Below are 19,856 nucleotides of genomic sequence, written 5' to 3'. Positions count from 1 at the left end.
GCTGAATGCTTAGGAAAGGAGGTACGTGGTGCTGTGAAGTGCGTAATAGAGGGATCTCATTTCATTAAGGACATCAGGGAGGACTTCCCAGAGGAAGTGACAATAGAGTGGCAACTTGAAGGAAGAGTAGGTATTAAGTATATTTATGTTGTGGGGGAAGGTTATGAAGAGAAGCAGTGCAGCACAGTGAGGAAAGAAGGAACACGCAATTTTGTCCTTCTTAGAGCTCTCATCAGCTATTCAAATGTGATTTCTTTTTCTAGACTGTACTATTTAATGATTAATGATATCTAGAAGCTTCAAACTTTATCTATATATACAATTACATAAAAAGCAATAGACAGCTTTTTAAAAAATCAACAAATAATAAATTATTTAGGAAGTTTTCTGTGTAAATGGAAACTCGGAAAATTAAGAGATTTAGGAATCATCTTGTATATTTGTGTATCAATTAAACACTAAATTTAAAGAAAAACCTCCACAGCTTAAATATGCCACAATGGAGTCCAGCTCACTTAGTCTTGCTTCTCTCTCTTAGAGAAAATATAGCATCCACTATCGTTTATTGGGTGCCAGACCTTCCCAAGCCCTTCACAAACACTATTTCATACTCACAGAATTTTCACAACACACTCATCAGCATTTTATAGGTAAAGAAACATGTTCAGAATGGTTAGAAGTTCGGCCAAAGTCATGGAGACAGTAAGGGTACAGCCAGAAACTCAATCTATTTTTATCTTCAAACTTCTGGCTACATGTACCAGTCAGTGGCTGCTCTCATTTATATAAGAGCTCATGAAAGTATGAAGAACGTTGTTCATTAATTCTTAGTTTCCTTTTTGGGCTAATAATCTCAGTTCCAGGTATGCAGCCTTGATACATTTTTTTATTTTGTTTTTTAGTTTTACCTGTGTTTCTTTTAAATAATCAGTTTGTATGTCTTCAAATAATATTTTATAGTTTTTCACATCTCAATATTAAGAATGAAAAGTTGGATATAGTACTCTAGTGAGGATCTGGTTGGGAAATGCTACATTATATGTATGTATTTGAATAGTTTTCCCTGGTATAAACAGCACTATGTTGCTCATTTATTTTCAGCCCTAGATTCCACACTATCTCCATTTCTTCCTTCTTTTTTATTTCTCAGTCCTCTACAGTCTTTTCGGTTGTCTTTGCTTATTTTTGTCATGTCAGTTTCAGTCTGACACTTTTATTTCCCCTTCATTGTGCACCCTAAATACATCAGCAACTTTCAACACGGTTATTTATTTTTAGTTTCAGTTGATCTCTCTACAACATTTGTCACTGACCATTTCCACGTTCTTGGGATTATCTACCCTTAGGCAATTATAAATTCAATCTTCTCGTGGTTTTCCCACATTCTGAGTCTTCTCCACATGCTCCTTCCTCTTGCCCCTATTGTTATGTTCTATGATTCCACTTCCAGCTCTCTTCGCATCCCCTAACACATCATTCCTTTCATTCCTGGAGATCGCTTACATTCCCTCAACTACAATTAATATCCACATTCCGAGATCTCTCTATCTGTATCTCTGGTTCAGATCTCTCCTTTGAGCTTTACATACACATCCCCAGTTTCCTTCTGGACGTCTCCACCTGGACATCCCACAACCTACTCAAAATCAACTCATTATCCAACCTCCTTATACTTAGCCACTCTTGCAAACTTGCTCATCTATCCATTTTCCCACCAACGCAATCGATAGGTAGATACCTGGGAAACACAACTAATTGTTCATTATCCATAGTCATCAAACCTTGTTGATATTATCCTAAATGTTCCTTGAAGTTATCTTCTATTTTTTCTGTTTTCAAAAATCTCATAATTAAATCTTATTTAAAAAAAAAAAAGGGAGGAAAGGAGGAGGAATGGAAGGAAACAAGAGAAAAGAAGAGGAAACAGAATGCTCATACGTACTACCTATAGTCCATTATTTGCTTCCCTACAACAAAAGGGATGTTGGTAGAAAATGGCAATAATTTTAATAAAAATACACATACATGGACACCTTAAATCCTCCAATGAAATCCTTTAGGGCACCAAACTGTATTATCACTGTGATAATAGAGTCTCTTCTCACTTGTTTAATCAGAAGTCAATTTCTTTTGAATAAGTTCTAAATATATTCTGAAATTTTAGTTTTTGTTCAGTGCTATTTCAAACACTTTTTTATGTAGTTGGTTAGTCTCTAGAACTCAAGTGAAAGGAAGTTCAAGAGAGCTTAACTAAGATGTTATCAATTAAGGAAATTAAGTAGTTGATCTCAAATTAATAGCTGACATTCTCGTCAGCGGGTCTTTTCGTAAGTGGAATATATAATAGATATTCAATTAGAATCTTTATAGAGAAAACCTGGTGGGATTTCTCCAGACACTGGCTGGAAGGATGAGGGTAAAGAGTTTATCTTTTCCTGGGTTTATGAAAACAATTCCAACTATTCCTGTCATTTTTCTGCCTTCTTCAAATTTTTCTAGTTGGTGCTGTTCCCCAAAGACAGCTCAAACCATGTAAGCACCATACAACGTTTAAGTGGAATAATTTGAAATACGCTCTATTTTTATGCTGTTGTTACAGAAAGAGAGAAGTGATGAATAAGGTACTTGTACCGCAATAGGAACTTCAAGAAAAGGCCAGAAAAAAATCAATTCACTAACAACCCCAACTTATAACATGATGATGGTCAGACTTAGTGCTGACATTTTTGTGAAACATCTTGTATCTCTCAACTTCATCAATTCGTGTCTCTTCAGTTCTTTTTCAGTAAACACTATAGAGGATAAACTTGAAGGGGCTGTCAAAAACACACACACACAAAAAACCCCAGAAAACCACAAAAAAACAACTAAGAACGGCACTGAGTGGAGAAAAACCTGAAGCCGAACTCAGATTTACTGAGGCAATCATGCATAAAAAAGATGTCCAAGTGTCAGTATCCCTAACACAGTGGATGAGGGGACAATTATTTCCAATTTTCCTTTTCAGAAATCAAGTTTGTTAATGACTGGGAGTGATTCTGAGGTGCAGTCAGAATTTTAGTTTGACTCTGAAAGGAGAGTCAAACTGTAAAATGAACACCAAGTGCCTCTGAGCAGACGTATGCAAAGCCTTCCTCAAGGGACCAGGTGGTTCCCAGGTTAGCAAGATCTGACTATATCCCTTAAATGTTTAATATATACCAAAAGCAAGAAGATGTCAGTCAAAAGGGGCCTGCCAAGGAAACAGTGAAAAGTAGGGTCAGAGAGGCACGTATGGGCAGAGCCAGTGGGAGAGAGCCCGTCAGTGGTGAACGGACTGTGCACTCTCTAGGAGCACAGGGAGCCCATTCTCACTGTGCAGGCGGTACGCTAGGCTTGCATATCCTTGTTTCACTAAATATGCCTTCCCTCTGCATTCATCTGACATCAGGCGCCCCATGGAGCTCTGTGATCCTGGCTGCATTTTCCACATAATTCTATAGTTTGCTAGTCATATGTACCTCAGTAACTTGTTTTTGTTTTGTTTTTTTCCCTTCCCTACAAGTGATCTGATAATGACGTGGCCTGCCACCAGGAAGCAAATGGGATGGTCATGGGGGCATGAGGCTATCAGTCTTTTAGCTGTTCTGGGGCTCACTGCAGATTGAGAAAGGAACATACTGACCTTACACAAAAGCCTTTTGAGCTCAGTTCTGAGATTCTCTCTGAGAGATGGCTTGATTGTTCTGAGAGCGCTGACAAAATAAGATTTCTCAGGTTGTGTGATTTAAGGTCACAAGTTTTCACTGTGAATTTAGCTGGTGCCTTAGAGAGAGTCCTTCCTGTGAGCCCAAGAGGCAAAGGAACCAGAAGCATTTCTTAAAGAGAGCCACTGGCTGCAGAGCAAACCTGCTTACTCTTCTTCCTGAGCATATACAGAGATAGCACCACTACAATCTCCAAAGTCTCGTGTGGTTAGGTGTAGCCACAGGACTGAGTTTCAGCTAGTAGAATGTGACGGAAAATGATGCACGCTTCCCACAGGCCTTGCTGTAAAAACTCTCCCAGGAATGCTCCTCCCTGCTGAAAAGACTCACTTGTGAGCTCAATATTCCGCCCATGAATTAATGAGAAATCAGAAGTAAACAACTGTCCTTGGAAGGGTAATCGAGTTGAAATGCATGGTTTTGTGCTTACTGCCCAAGACCAAAGAGCTCATCTTCATTTTCCCTTGGCCACTCAGGCAATGGGGGAATATGAGTGTGGGAAGAGTGAAGAAGTTGTGCACTAGGAGGCTGCAAGGGGAGCAAGGCCAAGGAGAAGGAGGATGACAGATGGCTCCAAACTGGGAGCAGAAGCCTGGTCTTGGCTATGCAACTGAATTCTGGATGACTTTGCGTATTTCACCTCACCCTCATCAGGCCTCAGGAGGAAATGAGGGTATTATTACATGATCTCCAGAGTCTCAACCACCTCAAGAGAAATGACAAAATGCATAATATTCCTGTAACAGAATGTTTCAAATGACTTCCTGTTTCATCGTCAGTGCCATCTAGAAAAAGTGCATGATGAGTCCAAGTTATAAGAACACAGCAAGAGGACTGGTGTAGAATGGATATAATTTTTGGTAAAATTCAATGGTCCAGAATATTCAATTGTCCAGGTATTAAAGCATCAGCTTAAGTAGAGGAGTTCAGGAGAACTCCTTTATGTGTAAGGATAAGGGTAAGCGTGTGTCTTCCCAATGTGTTCCTGCTAATGGTTGTGTCTGGAGGGACTCCAGAATTGTGTGTGTGCCGGGAGCCAGCCTCAACACTCTCATCCTGGCTAAGCATTAGAAGCAACTCAATTAGTTTTCAGGAGCCACTGGTTTAGAGCACGGATCCTTCAACTTTGATTATTCCTTTGCTAGTTAAAATCAGGGAACTTGCACCCTTGATATATGTATATTTACATATTTACAAATCATGTGCATATACCACTTGTACTAATCTATTATGTACTTTAGAAAATATATGCACAATAAAACTTTTAAATGAGATGGAGATGAAATAAGCTATACTTACATTAATTTTAATAATTTACTTATAATGGTACTTTTTGCTCTACCTAAAAATATGTGTAACAGTAGTAATGTGATTGAATATGCTTCTTTACTGTGTGAAACTCTTGGTTAAATGCTTTGTGATGGTAGGTTTTTGTAAATAACACTTCAGGAAAAGCTACCTCACAGAGACGTAGGTCTGAATGGAGGAAGGCCAACACTGGCGGCCCGTGCTAAAGTATGGTATTCATTTTGCAATCCATCCATTACGCCAAGGTTTTTGTTAAAATCTGGCTAATAAAATTTCTGTCTTCCTTAACGTTAATTAGCTTGTATTAGTCAGGGTTCTCCAGAGAAAAGGATATGAAGATTTTATATATAAATATGTATTTTTATGATATAGTATATATATATTTATAAAATATTATACATATTTTATTATGAAAATTGGCTCATTTGTTTATGGAGGTTGAGATATACTAATATATGCCACGTGAAAGCTGGAGAACCAGGAAAGCCAGGGGTATAATTCAGTCCAGTTCCAAGGCCTGAGAATTGGTGGGGGTAGAGGGTGGGTAAATGAGAAGGCAGGTTGAGGCAGGACTGAGACAACATACTGGTACATGTCCTGGAATCAGGAGGCTCAAGAACTGGGAGCTCAGCTCTCCGAGGGCAGGAGGAGATGAACGTCCCAGCTCGAGAAGAGAGCTCATCCTGCCTCTGCCTTTTTGTTCTCTTCAGGCCCTCGAGGGACTGGAGGATGCCCACCCACATCGGGGCGGGAAGATCTTCTTTCCCCAGTCTACTGATTCCAACACTAACGCTTATGGAAACGACCTCACAGCACACTCAGAAATAAGGTTTCACCAGCTATCTGGGCATCCCTTAGCCCAGTCAAGTTGACACATAAAATTAACCATCATACAATTGTTAAAATTTAGTTGGAAGATGTTACATTTCTGTATTTTTAAAAAATGGATTCAAACCTGATTTTATCTCTTCACTTGGAAGATTAGTAACCAAGTTAGAAAATTCTGTTTCCATAATTTTTTTTTAGTGTACTGTGAGGGTTTTAAATAAGTGATATACTGAAACTGTCTTTGGCAAGAACATCACAAATGGATGAAACATTTCCAAATATTCAATTTAAAAATGTTCTTTCCATAGCATGATTTCCTTTCAAAAAGCTCTTATTTTTCTCTCAGTATTAAAACGTTACCATTACCTTGAAGAGACAAATTAAGTGCTTAGTTTTTTCAAAAATGTTTGTATGGTACCATATTATTGACAGCTACTTGTCATCACAAGAGAGGTAAGCAAATTTGAAGTATATTATTTTTCAAAAAGAATTGATATTTGGCAACTCTTTTAAGTACATTAGAAGGTATGTAGTGAACCCACTACATAAAGGTGTTCACCACAGTCCCCGACAGCTCTTTGGTATGGCATTAAGATAATATAGCCCATAAATCCACTTAACTGGGCATATGGAAATGGCAATAAGGCACATGGTGGTAGAAGCAACGGGAGGAGGGAGAGGGCCACTGCCAATGCACAGGGACGTCTCCTCTTCCCTCAGGAGATCTCACAGGTGATGCGTGACTGGCTGACACATGGGCCAAGTGAAGGCACCTGTGTTAATGTGTGCATTAAAAGATAATGCTCAGTCTTTCTTTGTTGTTGGGAGAAAAAAAGTAGAAACAGAAGTTTCATTATTTTCTTCCTGTACTCCAGGGGATTAACTTTGTGTAGTCACTGTGGATGCACACATTCCATTCTGGAAACCACCGGGTGAGAGGCAGGCTTCTCTTGTGAAGTGTTTTGCCTTTCAGTTTGTGTAGTACCTTTTTCTCTCAATCTAGTGTGTTTCTTAAAGTGTCATCCACGACCCACCAGTTTTAGAATAGTTACAAGTACGGATTTCTGGATCCTATCGCAGAACTACTTACATAAGCATGTCTGGAAGTCTGTATTTATAACAAGCTCCCTCAGGTGCACCTCTGGCACACCACTGTTTAGATCTACTGCATTAAACTGCAAGCTTTGTGAAGAGGGAACGGTGTCTCCCTAATTCATTACATCCGTAGTACCTGGCACAGGAGGCAATAAACACTTGTTGAACTAAAATGCAACAAACAGCATAATTTCTCCTCTGGCAGAGAACTTGAGGGTTTGGTTGGGGTAATTAGTCACTATTCATTCATTATTGCAGGTACTTGGGTAATATAATATAAAGCATAGCCTTTATGGAATTGATACACTGTCAGGGTAAGACAGAAAATAAAACATAACGTAGAAGTAAGTAAATTATCTGCTATGATAGAAGGTGATAATTGCTATGAAGAAAAAGAACAAACGGAGAACAGGGTAAGGAGATCAAGAGTACGGAGGCAGTGGGAAGTGGGGCCGGGGCAGTCTGCAGGTGATTGGCGTTGATCTCAAGGGAAAGACTGGATCTAAGTGAAGATTTAAAGGAGGTGAGGGAATCGGCTAGGTGGATATTCTTTTCACTTGCCAGGAATCCTGTTCATTCTCCTTCACAGGTTTCAACTAAGACTTCCGAGAAATCTTAGATGCTATTGATATAAGGTAGGAACTCAGTACGTTTTGATTGAATGAATAAAAATAGCATTTTGGCGAAAGAAACAATGTAGAGAAATGGAACTATATTGTTCCTCTTTGAAATCAGAAAAATCAACGAAGTAAAGAAAGAACTACCGAAGACAAACCAAATGAAGACGTTTGCAAAATGTTCACTCATAGCATATGAGGTCCTTGTACAGCAAATGCTAGAGCAAAAGCCCCTTCACAGAGTCAGAGCCAAAGCGGCCTCTGCCTGGAGGAGCTCCAGGCCGCCTCGCATATGTGGCAGCATCTCTAGGTTCATCTGAGTGGTCCAGCCACTGTCCCAGTGTGGAAACCTAACTTACACTTCCCAGTGTGGTAAGCATAAAAGTGGAAGCTTACCATGCTGAATTGGCTGAAGTGTACTGAAAAACTCTCCACGATAAAATATTTTGTGGTTTTGTTCTGTTTTTGCTTTTTTTTTTTTTTTTAGAACAGATATAACTTCCTGTCTAAAGTATTTAAATAAAACAAAATTAATTAAGGTTATGCAGTGTAGACTTGAACTAATGCCTATAAAAATCAATATATTTAATATTTTTAATTAGCAATATTATGTTTACTGAGCTAATATATACTTAAGGGGCAATTAAAATATTTATTATTTATGCTAAAAAGAATTACACTTTTTTCTCTTTTGTGAGTTGTCATAATTTGTGATTTATAACTTTCAATTTCTTTAAATTTTAACACTAACACCACCACAGAAACAACTCAAAGAAGTGTCTTTTATTTTTGAACAAGCTACTTTATTTATAATCAGGAAAATAAGTGATTAGCTAGGTTCTCACAGCACTTAGAGCTAGAAATGACTTTCAGAGATAATAGGCTAATTAAGTCCTTACTAGCCACCTATTCCTTAAAACAACAACAACAACAACAACAACAACAACAACAACAATTAATGAACCTGAATCTAAGGCAGCAAAATGTTGAATGATTTCTTTGCGGGTAAAACAGCGGTGGAGCGGACCTGCCACTTCATTTCCAGACCTCAGGGACATATCACAAACATTTCGCCGTAATGTGCTGTAATACCTTAAGACTTTTCCATGTGGGGCCTCACGGTACCTTTCTAAACACACACACAGGATTAATAGCTTTACAAGCTTAAGTAATCTATTTACAATAAATATTTTCCCCTAAATAAACCTAGGTTTCCCTTACATCTAAGCTATCAAATAAAAAGCAGAGGATTATTTTATAGATTTTTTTTGTTTGTTTATTGTTAATCAGAATAGAATTAACCATGGATTCTAGCCTCCTCTTTAGTTACTTGAGGAAAAAAAATCATCACTGTAAATGGTTGCACTTCAGTAAAGAAACCCTTTCCTCTAACACGTGAAGAGCACTCTTTGCCACAGAGTTTCTTTAGCTCTCTTCAGTCACCCAAAGTAAAAGTGACAAACCTTCCCAAGAGTGACTTTAAAGGTCTAAACAAAGACATGATTATTTTGAGCAAATATTGGTACTGCAAGCAACTATTCATAGCCAATAAATCTAGTAAAAATCATTGGAACAAAATGCTTAATACATTGACTTTCACTTCAACACAAAACATTTATTTGTGTTGAATGATAACACGAATTAGAACACTATATAAATTAATGACAAATAGCATACTATCAAATAAAGACTCCCTACACATTTGATACACTTTTAAAATTTAGTGTCTGGTATTGAGAGGGAGGCTGTCATTCTTTCAGTCCCTCAGCGGTCAGCAAGTGACTGAATAGAGAACTACCAGATCTCCCCTGGCCCCCCGCCTCAGTAATCCTCAGGAGCTCTGCTTGTACTGTTTTCTTAAGATGCAATAATACCATCTAGGAGAAGTCTTCCAAGCCAATGCCTCTTCCAACTAGACTTTCTGATTATTCGAGTCCAAATTAGCTGTTCTTTCTCAATACCCTCACTCATTGTACCTTCCAACGTTTACATGTAATCACATGGGCCAACTCTCATGCTCAGCACACAGTAGGCAGTCAGAAAAATGTATTTGTTGAATTGAATTGAATCTTGCTAAAATAGATCCAGAAAGGGTCCACTAGGATTATGTGGTTCAGTTTCTTCATTCTGCAGTTCAAGAAAAAGAGTGATTTGCCCAATATACAGAGCAGACTGTGACGAAAGTAGAACCAACCTGGATTCTGAGTTTTCCTCAGGTGGCTGACACTGGGTGAGTGCTGTGGGAGACCTAGTCCCTGACCGAGCAGAGTTCTCATTTTGGTAGGAGAGAAAAACTGGTCTGGTTTCCTTGTTACTACATAGTGTAGCATGATGCTGACATAAACGAAAGCAAAACCGACTGAGCTCGGTGATAAACAGAAGGCAGCCAAGATTACTTTTAAAAGATAAAAGTAACATGTGCATTACTGAGAGTTCAGAGTCCTGGCCACAGTCTTCTTAAATTAAACAGGAAACTACTGGCCAGACCCATGTGACAGCCTAGAGGTCTGAATAAGTGAGTGTGCTTTACCAAGTGAGGAGCTCATTTAAGAAGAGTTCTTGAAACTTGTGGGTGAGAACGAGAGTGGTTTATAACAACAGGATGTCTTAGTCATAAGGCAGGATCACCATGAATCCTGCAATCTTTCTGGAGTTTCCAAACGTGACCTTAAAAGCAATTTTACTTTATACCATCATGTAAGATTATACAGGGAGAGCAAAGTAATCACAAGCCTTTCTTGGCTCATCCATCTCATCTCAGGCAGGTTTCCTCACTTCCTGGCTTCAGTCCTACTGGTCTTCTTTCAGTTCCATGAACAGTCTAAGCTCTTTCCTGCCTCACAGTCTGTGTGTTTGCTGCTCTCCTCTCTTCTCCTAAGTCTTTGCCTGGCTGGCTCCCTTTCCTCCATTTGTTCTCACCTGAAATGGTACCCCCTCAAAGAGGTCCTTTTGGTCAACCTACGTAAATGAGGTCTTCACCCAGCGCAGATTCTTCCTCCTCTTATTTTAATGATGATACCCTATTTGTATCCTTATGACACATGACAAACTGAGTAGTTTCTTGTTTACTTGTTTCTTATTTTAAGGGCCATATCTTTTTGTTGTTCACCATTGTATCATCAGTATTTAAACAGTGCCTGATATCCAACAAAGATTTGTTAAATAAATTAATAAACTCGAAATACTGTTGTAAAATAAACTTATAATTATTTAAGCACCCTAGGAAACCTTAACGACTATTGAGAAACACATTATTCTACTTTATGAAATGTCTGAACACATAAATAACAAATTTCAAAGATTAGTTTAATAAAGATTTTTAGATTACTCCTTTACAGATTTTGGATAGCCACCACTTAACTTCAGAAGTACAACTTAAGGTTTTCAATGCTAGTCTGTGTCAAATAGTCTATATATATTGCATGTGAAAACATGCCTAATTAGTCACTAATAACAAAACGTTAAGTACAATAAATATCTAGTTGACTGTAATGAATGATAAAAAGAGAATGACATACAGTCATGGAGTTCAGATACAAAGAAAAACAAACACCTTTTTTGGGTCACTAACAGAGAAAGCATAAAAACAAATGATTCTCAAGAATGGCTGTTTTCAGAGAAGTGTTCCAGCTTTTTAGGGAAAAAAAGGATGAAGAAGGGCCGGCCCGGTGGCTCAGGCGGTTAGAGCTCTGTGCTCCTAACTCCGAAGGCTGCCGATTCGATTCGCACATGGGCCAGTGGGCTCTCAACCACAAGGTTGCCAGTTCAATTCCTCAGGTCCTGCAAGGGATGGTGGGCTCCGCCCCCTGCAACTAAGATTGAACACGGCACCTTGAGCTGAGCTGCCGCTGAGCTCCCAGATGGCTCAGTTGGTTGGAGCACGTCCTCTCAACCACAAGGTTGCCAGTTCGACTGACGCAAGGGATGGTACAACCCATGACGCAAGGGATGACACAAGGGATGGTGCAGGTCCAGTTGCCTGCAACTAGAAAACGGCAACTGGACCTGGAGCTGAGCTGTACCCTCCACAACTAAGACTGAAAGGACAACAACTTGAAGCTGAACGGCACCCTCCACAACTAAGATTGAAAGGACAACAACTTGACTTGGAAAAAAGGCCTGGAAGTACACACTGTTCCTCAATAAAGTCCTGTTCCCCTTCACCAATAAAAAAAAAAAATAAAAAAAAAAAAAAGGGATGAAGAAGACAAAAGTGACACATTCTTTCTATAACAGAAAATCAGATTATAAACATACAGGAAAATCTGAACAGAACTTCTGATGGGAACATCATGAAAAGTAAATAAATGGATGCTGTGTATCCTCCTTAAAGAGTCAGTATGTATGGTTTTTAGGTTTACTGCTCAAAGAAGAAAAAATTACAATGGCATTACTGGAATGGAGCTTTTTCTAACACTGCCACCTGACTGGTAGTAGCAGGCTTGAATCTATTCACTACTTTTCAATTCTGATATGTGACATTTTACCAAAGCCAGTTGACTTTTTAAAAACGTTGCATGTATAGTGGGTTTTTTGGAATGAAAAGTGTAAAAATCTATTAACCTGCATAAAATCTGAAATCTGAATATTCAGACTTTTTATAATTTAAAAAGGCAAGCTTTAATATAACTCCAAACAAAAGTCAAATCAGAATTAGCCAAGCATAAGAACATTGCAAATACTATTTTTGTAGTGTGTTTCGGTATATAAGAATGACTATGAAATTAAATCGTCTTATTTGTAGCCATTTTGTGCCATAACCAGTAACAGTCACTGTTAAAAGGACTGCTTGCAAACTTACCAGAAATTTTTTTGGGGAATATTCTAGTCTTCAAAACAAATGGCAGCTGTCAAATTCTTACTGCATAATCTAAAATGTTAATCCATGTACTGTATTTCATTTGTAATAAGTCTTTGTGATAAGGTTAACACTTCAACACATAACACAAATAAGAGAGCACCAAAAAATGAAAATTACTTTGCTTATGTTTCCGTATTAGAATTTTATTTGCTAAAGGGTAAAAACAGATTTGCAAAATTCACAGTTAACTTAAAACAATAGTTTCAAACCTTTTATTCCTAGCCCTTACTGCCTTCAGGAAGGAGAGAACATCTGGTTATTTAAGGAACACAATATGTTCACATTTTCTATGACTTTTGTTTCTAATTGGGTTTTAAAATTTTTTTTTGAATTTGAACAACTAGTTAGAACAATGTTTTTTAATCACTTCATATTTTTCAGACTGTCCTCCTTCTATCCCTCTACTTCATTTAGTGGATTGTTTTTGGAAATCTGCTCAGTGGTTCTAATATGATAAAGACAAGAAAATGAGAATTAGGATTGTGGTCTGAAGAGCTAAGTATAGAAACCATATTTACGGTGAACATAATATAGGATGATCCAGTCTCTACATACAGCATCAATTAAAAAATTTTTCAAATAGTTCGCCACTTATATGCATGGAAGTTTTATTTATTACAGATGCAAATAAATGTCTAATACAAATAGAAAAATTTGGGTGAGAAATATGGTTGGACAACCTGGGTTCACTCACTGACTCTGCCATTTTCAAGATGTGTGACCTTGAATAAGTCTCTAAACTTCACCTTGATCCTCAGTGTGTTCATCCATAGAAGGAGGAGCTGGATTAGACTCTCTGGGTTCTTTGCAGTTCTGAGAGTCTGACCATCTAAGTCAAGTATGTTAACTACATTCTTTGTTATGTCTTCCTTGTTCCATAATACTTGAAGGTGTTAACAAGTTTTCAAAGAATTCTAACAGTAAATTAGGAACTAGATGCTCTTTAAGTTCAAGTTGTAGGGTTAATACAACATCTTGATAAAAACAGCAGCTGACAAATACATAATGGGATACAGCTTCTGTGGAATGTGGATATGGGTTCCAGAAATATGCTAGGTGAATGAGATCCACCTAGATTAAAGTCAGTAGGGTATATTGGAAGAGGCTTAGCGTTTGAGTGAGAATTCAATTCTACCATTATTTTCTCAATACCAACGACTGTAGGAGGACACAAAGCTAAATGCAAAAAATGATCAGAATCATAAGGAAAAATAATTGACAAAATCAATAAGTAAGTAACTAAAATACAAGGGTGCTGTGGGAATTCAAAAGGGGAAACAGGTCCTAGCTGAGACTGGGAATGGCTTCCTGGAAAAGGTGGAATGGATGACGGGAGTCTCAGGAGGGGATAAGCTAGCTAGCTTGACAGCTTACAAGCTTTTGGGCCTTGGGAGAGCCACATAAACTTAACCTCTCTGCACTGAAAAACAAAGAGGAAAGATAACCTGCTCTGCCTACCTCATAGCTTGTTGTGAGGGCCAAATTAAGTACATCAAAGTGCTTGGAAACTGTGAAGGAATATGATCCTATTATTACACTTAACAAGCCCATCATTTCAGTCTGTTCAAATGAGAAATCTTTTCACAGTAAAGCCTACATCACAACTGATATAAAACAATTAAAGCTCAGTGTCTCAAGCTCTACTTACAGAGTCAATTGCCAACTCAGCAATTCCACTGGGATTTAGGGATAGTAACAGGACAAAGTGCTTTTCTGAAGGTTGACAATGAACCCCCAAACTCAGAGTTCCTTGTTTATTTTTATTTTATTGAGTCTGTCAGCAGCACTCAACACTGCTGTCATGTGAAACTAGGATATGGGAAAATGTACTTTCGTATCTCAAAGGTCATTTTTCTACTAGTTTATTTCATAAAGAGTTGTATGCTTATATGTTTACGCTGATCTACTTGAACGAGGAATGATTCAAGTATTTTAAGTATTTCATTGTTGCTAATAATAGAAAACATTTAAAGCGCTCTGATGTCTGGAATTTTAGAGGATATGTGTGGGGAACTAGCATCATCTTTCTCTTTTTTCCCCCCTCAAAGTAAATGGCCTTGTTTATGACTTTATAATAGACACTAACTCCACCGAAAACTCTGAAATCACTTGTAGATTTCTGTAACATGTACGAATACGAATATAAATTTGCTTTTTTTTTTTTCCCCATTTGTATCTTTGTAGCATCAGACTAAACCTTGATAGATCATTAGAAGTCAGTTCTTTATGGACATAGGATACTCTCATTGGGCTGGTTATTAGAGACAATTTCAACCACAAAGAAAAGACAAGACTCAGCAAGCATGAGTTTCCTGAATCACAAGGATGGTTGGTAGTGGAGTCAGGATTTGACCCAGTGTCTCATTTCCTCACTCAGGCTCCTTGCAGGACACTATACTGTGACAGACCTACAATCAGTACACGAGCCAAGTGACCTTAGGTATCATTTGACCTTTACTAAATGATGCCAATGGGTCAGTCATTATATATACTTAACCTAAACTATCACCTGTGGGGTTAGCCATCTGAAAGCCCCTTCATATTATACAGCTTTCTTTAATTTCCCTATAGGTATCATCATTCCATGAACTTGCTCTCACGAGCAAGTTAAACATGTTTTTGTGAGCATTTTAAACGACTCCTTCTTCCTGCCCAATTTCTTATGTCTCAGAAATATCAGTTTAAGGTTCTACACTTTAGACCACTATATTAATCATGTTTTTACTTGTTAAGATCCTGAAAGTAAAAGTGGGAATACCTTTTTTAAAAAAATGTATTTAATGCTATTACTTTTTGCTCTTAAACCTTCCAGAACATATTTTTTAATGCTTATAGAATTGGCGTCATTATACTCATATATTATGTATACAACATTACTGAGATAAAATGTACTCTATTAAAAATCACAGATTCCACTAATAACATTGAAAGATTTAGTATAGAGAATTCTGCAGTATACAGAAGAGTGAATGATTCACATAAGATCAAACATAATTAGCTAGGGAAAAATTACCAAGATCGATAGGTTTAGATAATATATTCATTTCTCCCTTCAATTAAACCAAACAAATCACACAAATAGAAAATTCAAATAGTTATTTTAGCAATTTTCCCCCCCACTCTGTATGACTCTAACAATTCCTAATACTGAGCTGATAGAATTTACCTTAAGTTTGTAAACCAAAACTCAATGACCAGCAAACTCATTCTTTATTTCTTTTATAGATATTTCATAATCTTGTTATTTTTTGTTAAAAATACATACTTATACAATTTATACATATATATGTACATATATATACATATATATGTATATATGTATACATATGCATATATATACACATATATATTGTATGAGTATACACACACACACACAAATCAATAAATAAATATGGGACTTTTGATTCTCATAGTCAGACTCCTAAACCTTACCAGAGTAAAAAACATGATACCTTAAGTGTCAGAAAAACAATGGATTTCTGATACTTAAAATTTGTGTAAGAGTAATGATATAAAATTGTATATTTCTACAGAAAATGGATACAGATTCAAGGAAATAAATTATTTTAAAGCAACCAAAGAATAAATAGAGAATATACTCAAATGTTGACATCAACAACTGAGGAAAGGGCACAAATCCTTTAGAATCACAATTTACATTGATCATGGAGTCCCAACTTGATTGGCCAGAGCTTTGGCAATTGAATCCACAGACAGACTGACTCAAAGACAGTTCGACAACTGCCAATGTGACTGTTGGGTCTCTGCCAAAGAGCCAAAGGCTGGGATTACCACCCAATGCCTGGCATTCTCGTACTTGTGTTTGAAGCGTTCTCTCTTATATTTCATCCAATATTTTTGTTTGGCTCAAACGCATCAAGAATTCAGTCTTTTTTAGATCATTAAATGTTCTTATTTTCAAGAAATATAACGTTAGTTGTAAAAGAGCACACTTTATCTCTAAAGTGTAAAGAAAATTTTGGTGACTTGCTTTAAGTTCAAGTACAGAAATCAGCATTATAGTCTGTTTAAATCTTTATTTTATGAGGTTACACTTCACCCACAAAATAAGAAATACCTACTCATACTATGAAATTATTTAGTATTTCAATGTATCATAAACTGTTATAGAACTGGTCTTTTTTTATAGCTCTAATGTCTTGGTCTTCACATGGCCCCTGAGGCTCTACGTGGATAAACTAGCCCCTGTGAGGGGATCAATGAAGTTTGGTTATAAGGAGAAGCAGTTGCTCATCCACTGCCTTGCATTATGAGGAAGGCAGGGGGGGCAGAATAAGCTTCTAGGGACCAGAGATGTGTGTTTCAGTTTCTCATGGCGATGTCCACTTAATTTGCCTGCTGAGTTGCTAGCCAATGAGTTTTGGCCTACGACTCTAGGCAGATTCTTTCATTAGGCAATTCATCTGCCATTAGACAAATTCCACATTAGGAATTCTTGGGAGTCATACCAATGTTTCACCCAACTTAAAACTGTGCATATCCTATTTGGAAAGCTTACCTTTGGATCTCGAAGGAACAGAGCCTTAAGGATCAGTGAGTGTATATCCCCAATTAGAGGGTAATGCATCAGAAGGCCAAGACAGGTCTGGTAGTTACTAGAGATCACTAAATAAGAGGAAAAAAAAAATCAGAAGCAGTATTTCTTAAGATGTTTGCATTACTGAGAGTAAAAAAAATAACTTAGATTCAAAGAAAGCAAGCCAATAACAATTGATTTGATAAAAGGAATTAGGGAGAAGTGATCTTTACCAAATAGCCTTTGAAGCAACACACGGTAGTGTTAACTGCAATCTAATATACTAGCACGTATCCTCGGGGGGTGTTGGAAGAAGAGCCTCAGGTACAGATATGTGTGTGCCTTTGCAATATCAATAAACTCTTAGAAGCATGCGTATTTACTGCCATTTATATGGCTGTGCTTAAATGTATCAAGTTTTGCTGCTTAGAAATTAGAACAAAAATCTTATAAATGGGAGAGAAATAGTTTAAAACTTTCATAAAATGATATTTATCCTGATTAGTGCTTCGTAACTTACATGTTTCATATATTCTTTTGTATATACATTACATAACTCAAAATTAAAGAAAATGTAATTTCTTCCAATTATTTGTTTTTCTAAAGGTAACAAGAAATTTCGGGGAAATATCCATGCAGTATTTCTTGGAAGAAAAATGTCAAAATCTTCATAGATAAGCCTAACTGTGTGCCTTAGACTGACATTTTTTTTTTTTTTCAAATCTACCTAATTATGGGCACAATTATTAAACACATCTTTTCAGGCAGGTCTATGTAAACTACTTCATTTCTTGGCAATCCATCTGCCACCACTGTCACAGTCGGGCCCATTAACGATGCTTGTTTTGTAAGCCGCTCTGACTGCCTCCACAGCACTGATTGTGAAGAAACTTTACAGTTACAACTTCCTGTGGCGGCAACCAAATCCTTTTTATTAATCAGAGTAGTTGAAAAAAATTCCATAGGAAAACAACTACGATTCAACAGAAACAGCACAAATCACAAAATAATTGTTTGTGATCAGAAATATCATTGATTCTTAGATTTGTTTCTCCTGTTGGAAACACTATTTCTTGCTATCGTTTCCCACCCCTCCCTCTGCCCATGAACACTGTGGGGAAAGGAGACAGGATAGGCAAAATGAATAATTATAATCTATGTAAGGAACCACTTTATCATCTTCATTTCCGTTGCTGATCTGACAGCTTGTAATTTCATACATCTGCTTTCATTTGTAAAGCACTCACTTATCGTACCCTTTCTATATCTGTTCAGACTCTTCTTTTCTTATTTGTTCATTTTGTCATATTCACATTCAGTTACCTGTTCTTTTTTCTCTAGAATTCAAAAAGCTAGGATACTGAGAATAGTATAATGTTTTCATGTACAGTCTTCTTTGAGATTTAACAAACAAATAAAACTTAGATTATCAACTCATTTTGTAACTCAGAAAGTTATTCTCTCAAATGCTATAATGATTCAAAATTAGTAACTGCCTAGGAAGAATTCTTGCATATTTTGTAAGAGTGCTCGTTTTGTGGAAATGGTTCTGGGCTTGGGATTCAAAGATGTGGGTTTGAATTCTGGGACACGATTTGAGTATTTCATAAAAAGTTGCCTGAAGATTAAATGATATAATCTATGTGATTGGTTTATAGTAGCCGCTCAAAACCTGTTAAATGTAAACTCTCTGAGCTTAAGTTCAGTCATTTGGAAAACAACTTACTGATTTAAAAAATTATCTGCCTACCTCATTCAATCCAATAATTATGTTTGGGTACCTAATCCATGACTGGCTTTACGGGTATGTCAGGAGAGGATGCAGAGATGAACAAAACACAGTCCTTACCCTGAAGAAAATTAAACCACAGAAGGGGAGATGTATGACAACAAGAAGTTATTACTGCTACTATCGCGAATGACAAGGAATTATTGAAAGCTTTGAGACTAATCCCTGTGCCAAGAAGTTTACCTGCATTATCTCATTTAGTTTCGATGGCAATCTTATTATAAGGGTACAATTATTACCCCGGTTTTACAGATGACAAAAATGATACTTGGAAAAGTCGTCATTTGCCCAAACCACACAGCCCTTGGCGTGGAAGGCCAGATATAGTAAATATTTAGCAATAGGCATACATTCTTGTATTTGGCTATAAAATGTTACAGGAAACAAATATTCATGGTAAATATAAAACAAAAATAATGAACCAAAAAAAGAAAAAAAATGCTTAAATTTAGGCTTTAACACTATTTACTGTAAGTCTCCCCTGAAAACAAAGCCAGTGTGTATGTAAGTGCTCTGCAAGGTAACCTGGCGTGTAGAAAGCATTCAATAAATGCAACATACTCTGAAAAAAAAATTTGTCGTGGGCCTACTACTTGCAGGAAAAAATACATAATTACTATAGGCAGCATCTTCAACCATTTAAAAACCCTTACTACTTACCTTTCCCAGTTGTAAAATGGCAACATAGAAAATGGATTTCAAAAGGAGCAGAAAATCAGGTGGGGTTAGAGAGTAAATCATAAATAAAAACAACAAAACTTTTATCCTTTGCCGTTTTGGAGAAAGCCAAGTATAAAACAGGGTCATATCCTTCTCCACACAAAGTGATTTCATCCAGTGTTTAAGACCCTCATAAGGTTTTGTCCGTCTGGGCTTTCATCGGTGGTTGCCACCAAGACAAGGGCCTCTCGGAGCACCATCACTCACAGACATAGCACCTTGGACACCTCAGACAGACACACGTTCTTCTGCAAACAACAGGGCAGTTCTTGTTTCTCGAGCAGCTTTTGTGCAGGATAGCATGAGACTTTTAAAGTTTTAGAAAGAGAACAATCTCAGATTCAGAGTAGCCCAC

At 37.2% G+C, this 19,856-nt stretch overlaps 1 protein-coding gene across 2 annotated transcripts in view; it reads right to left on the bottom strand.

Annotated features, from left to right (window-relative positions):
• Window positions 1-19,856, bottom strand: part of TBC1D5 (TBC1 domain family member 5) — a 490,620-nt gene that overhangs the window by 95,549 nt on the left and 375,215 nt on the right. For both annotated transcript variants that reach the window (XM_019726007.3, XM_074312797.2), the window contains exon 16: window positions 16,975-17,081. In XM_019726007.3, the coding sequence (XP_019581566.3) occupies window positions 16,975-17,081 (107 nt within the window). The remainder of the gene's footprint in view (window positions 1-16,974; window positions 17,082-19,856) is intronic.

The sequence above is a fragment of the Rhinolophus sinicus genome, chromosome 5 (assembly GCF_057876585.1).
Source record: "Rhinolophus sinicus isolate RSI-liver-muscle chromosome 5, RSI-T2T, whole genome shotgun sequence".
NCBI lineage: Eukaryota > Metazoa > Chordata > Mammalia > Chiroptera > Rhinolophidae > Rhinolophus > Rhinolophus sinicus.
Note: the sequence above shows the minus strand (reverse complement) of the source record. Positions and strands in the feature narration are given on the sequence as shown.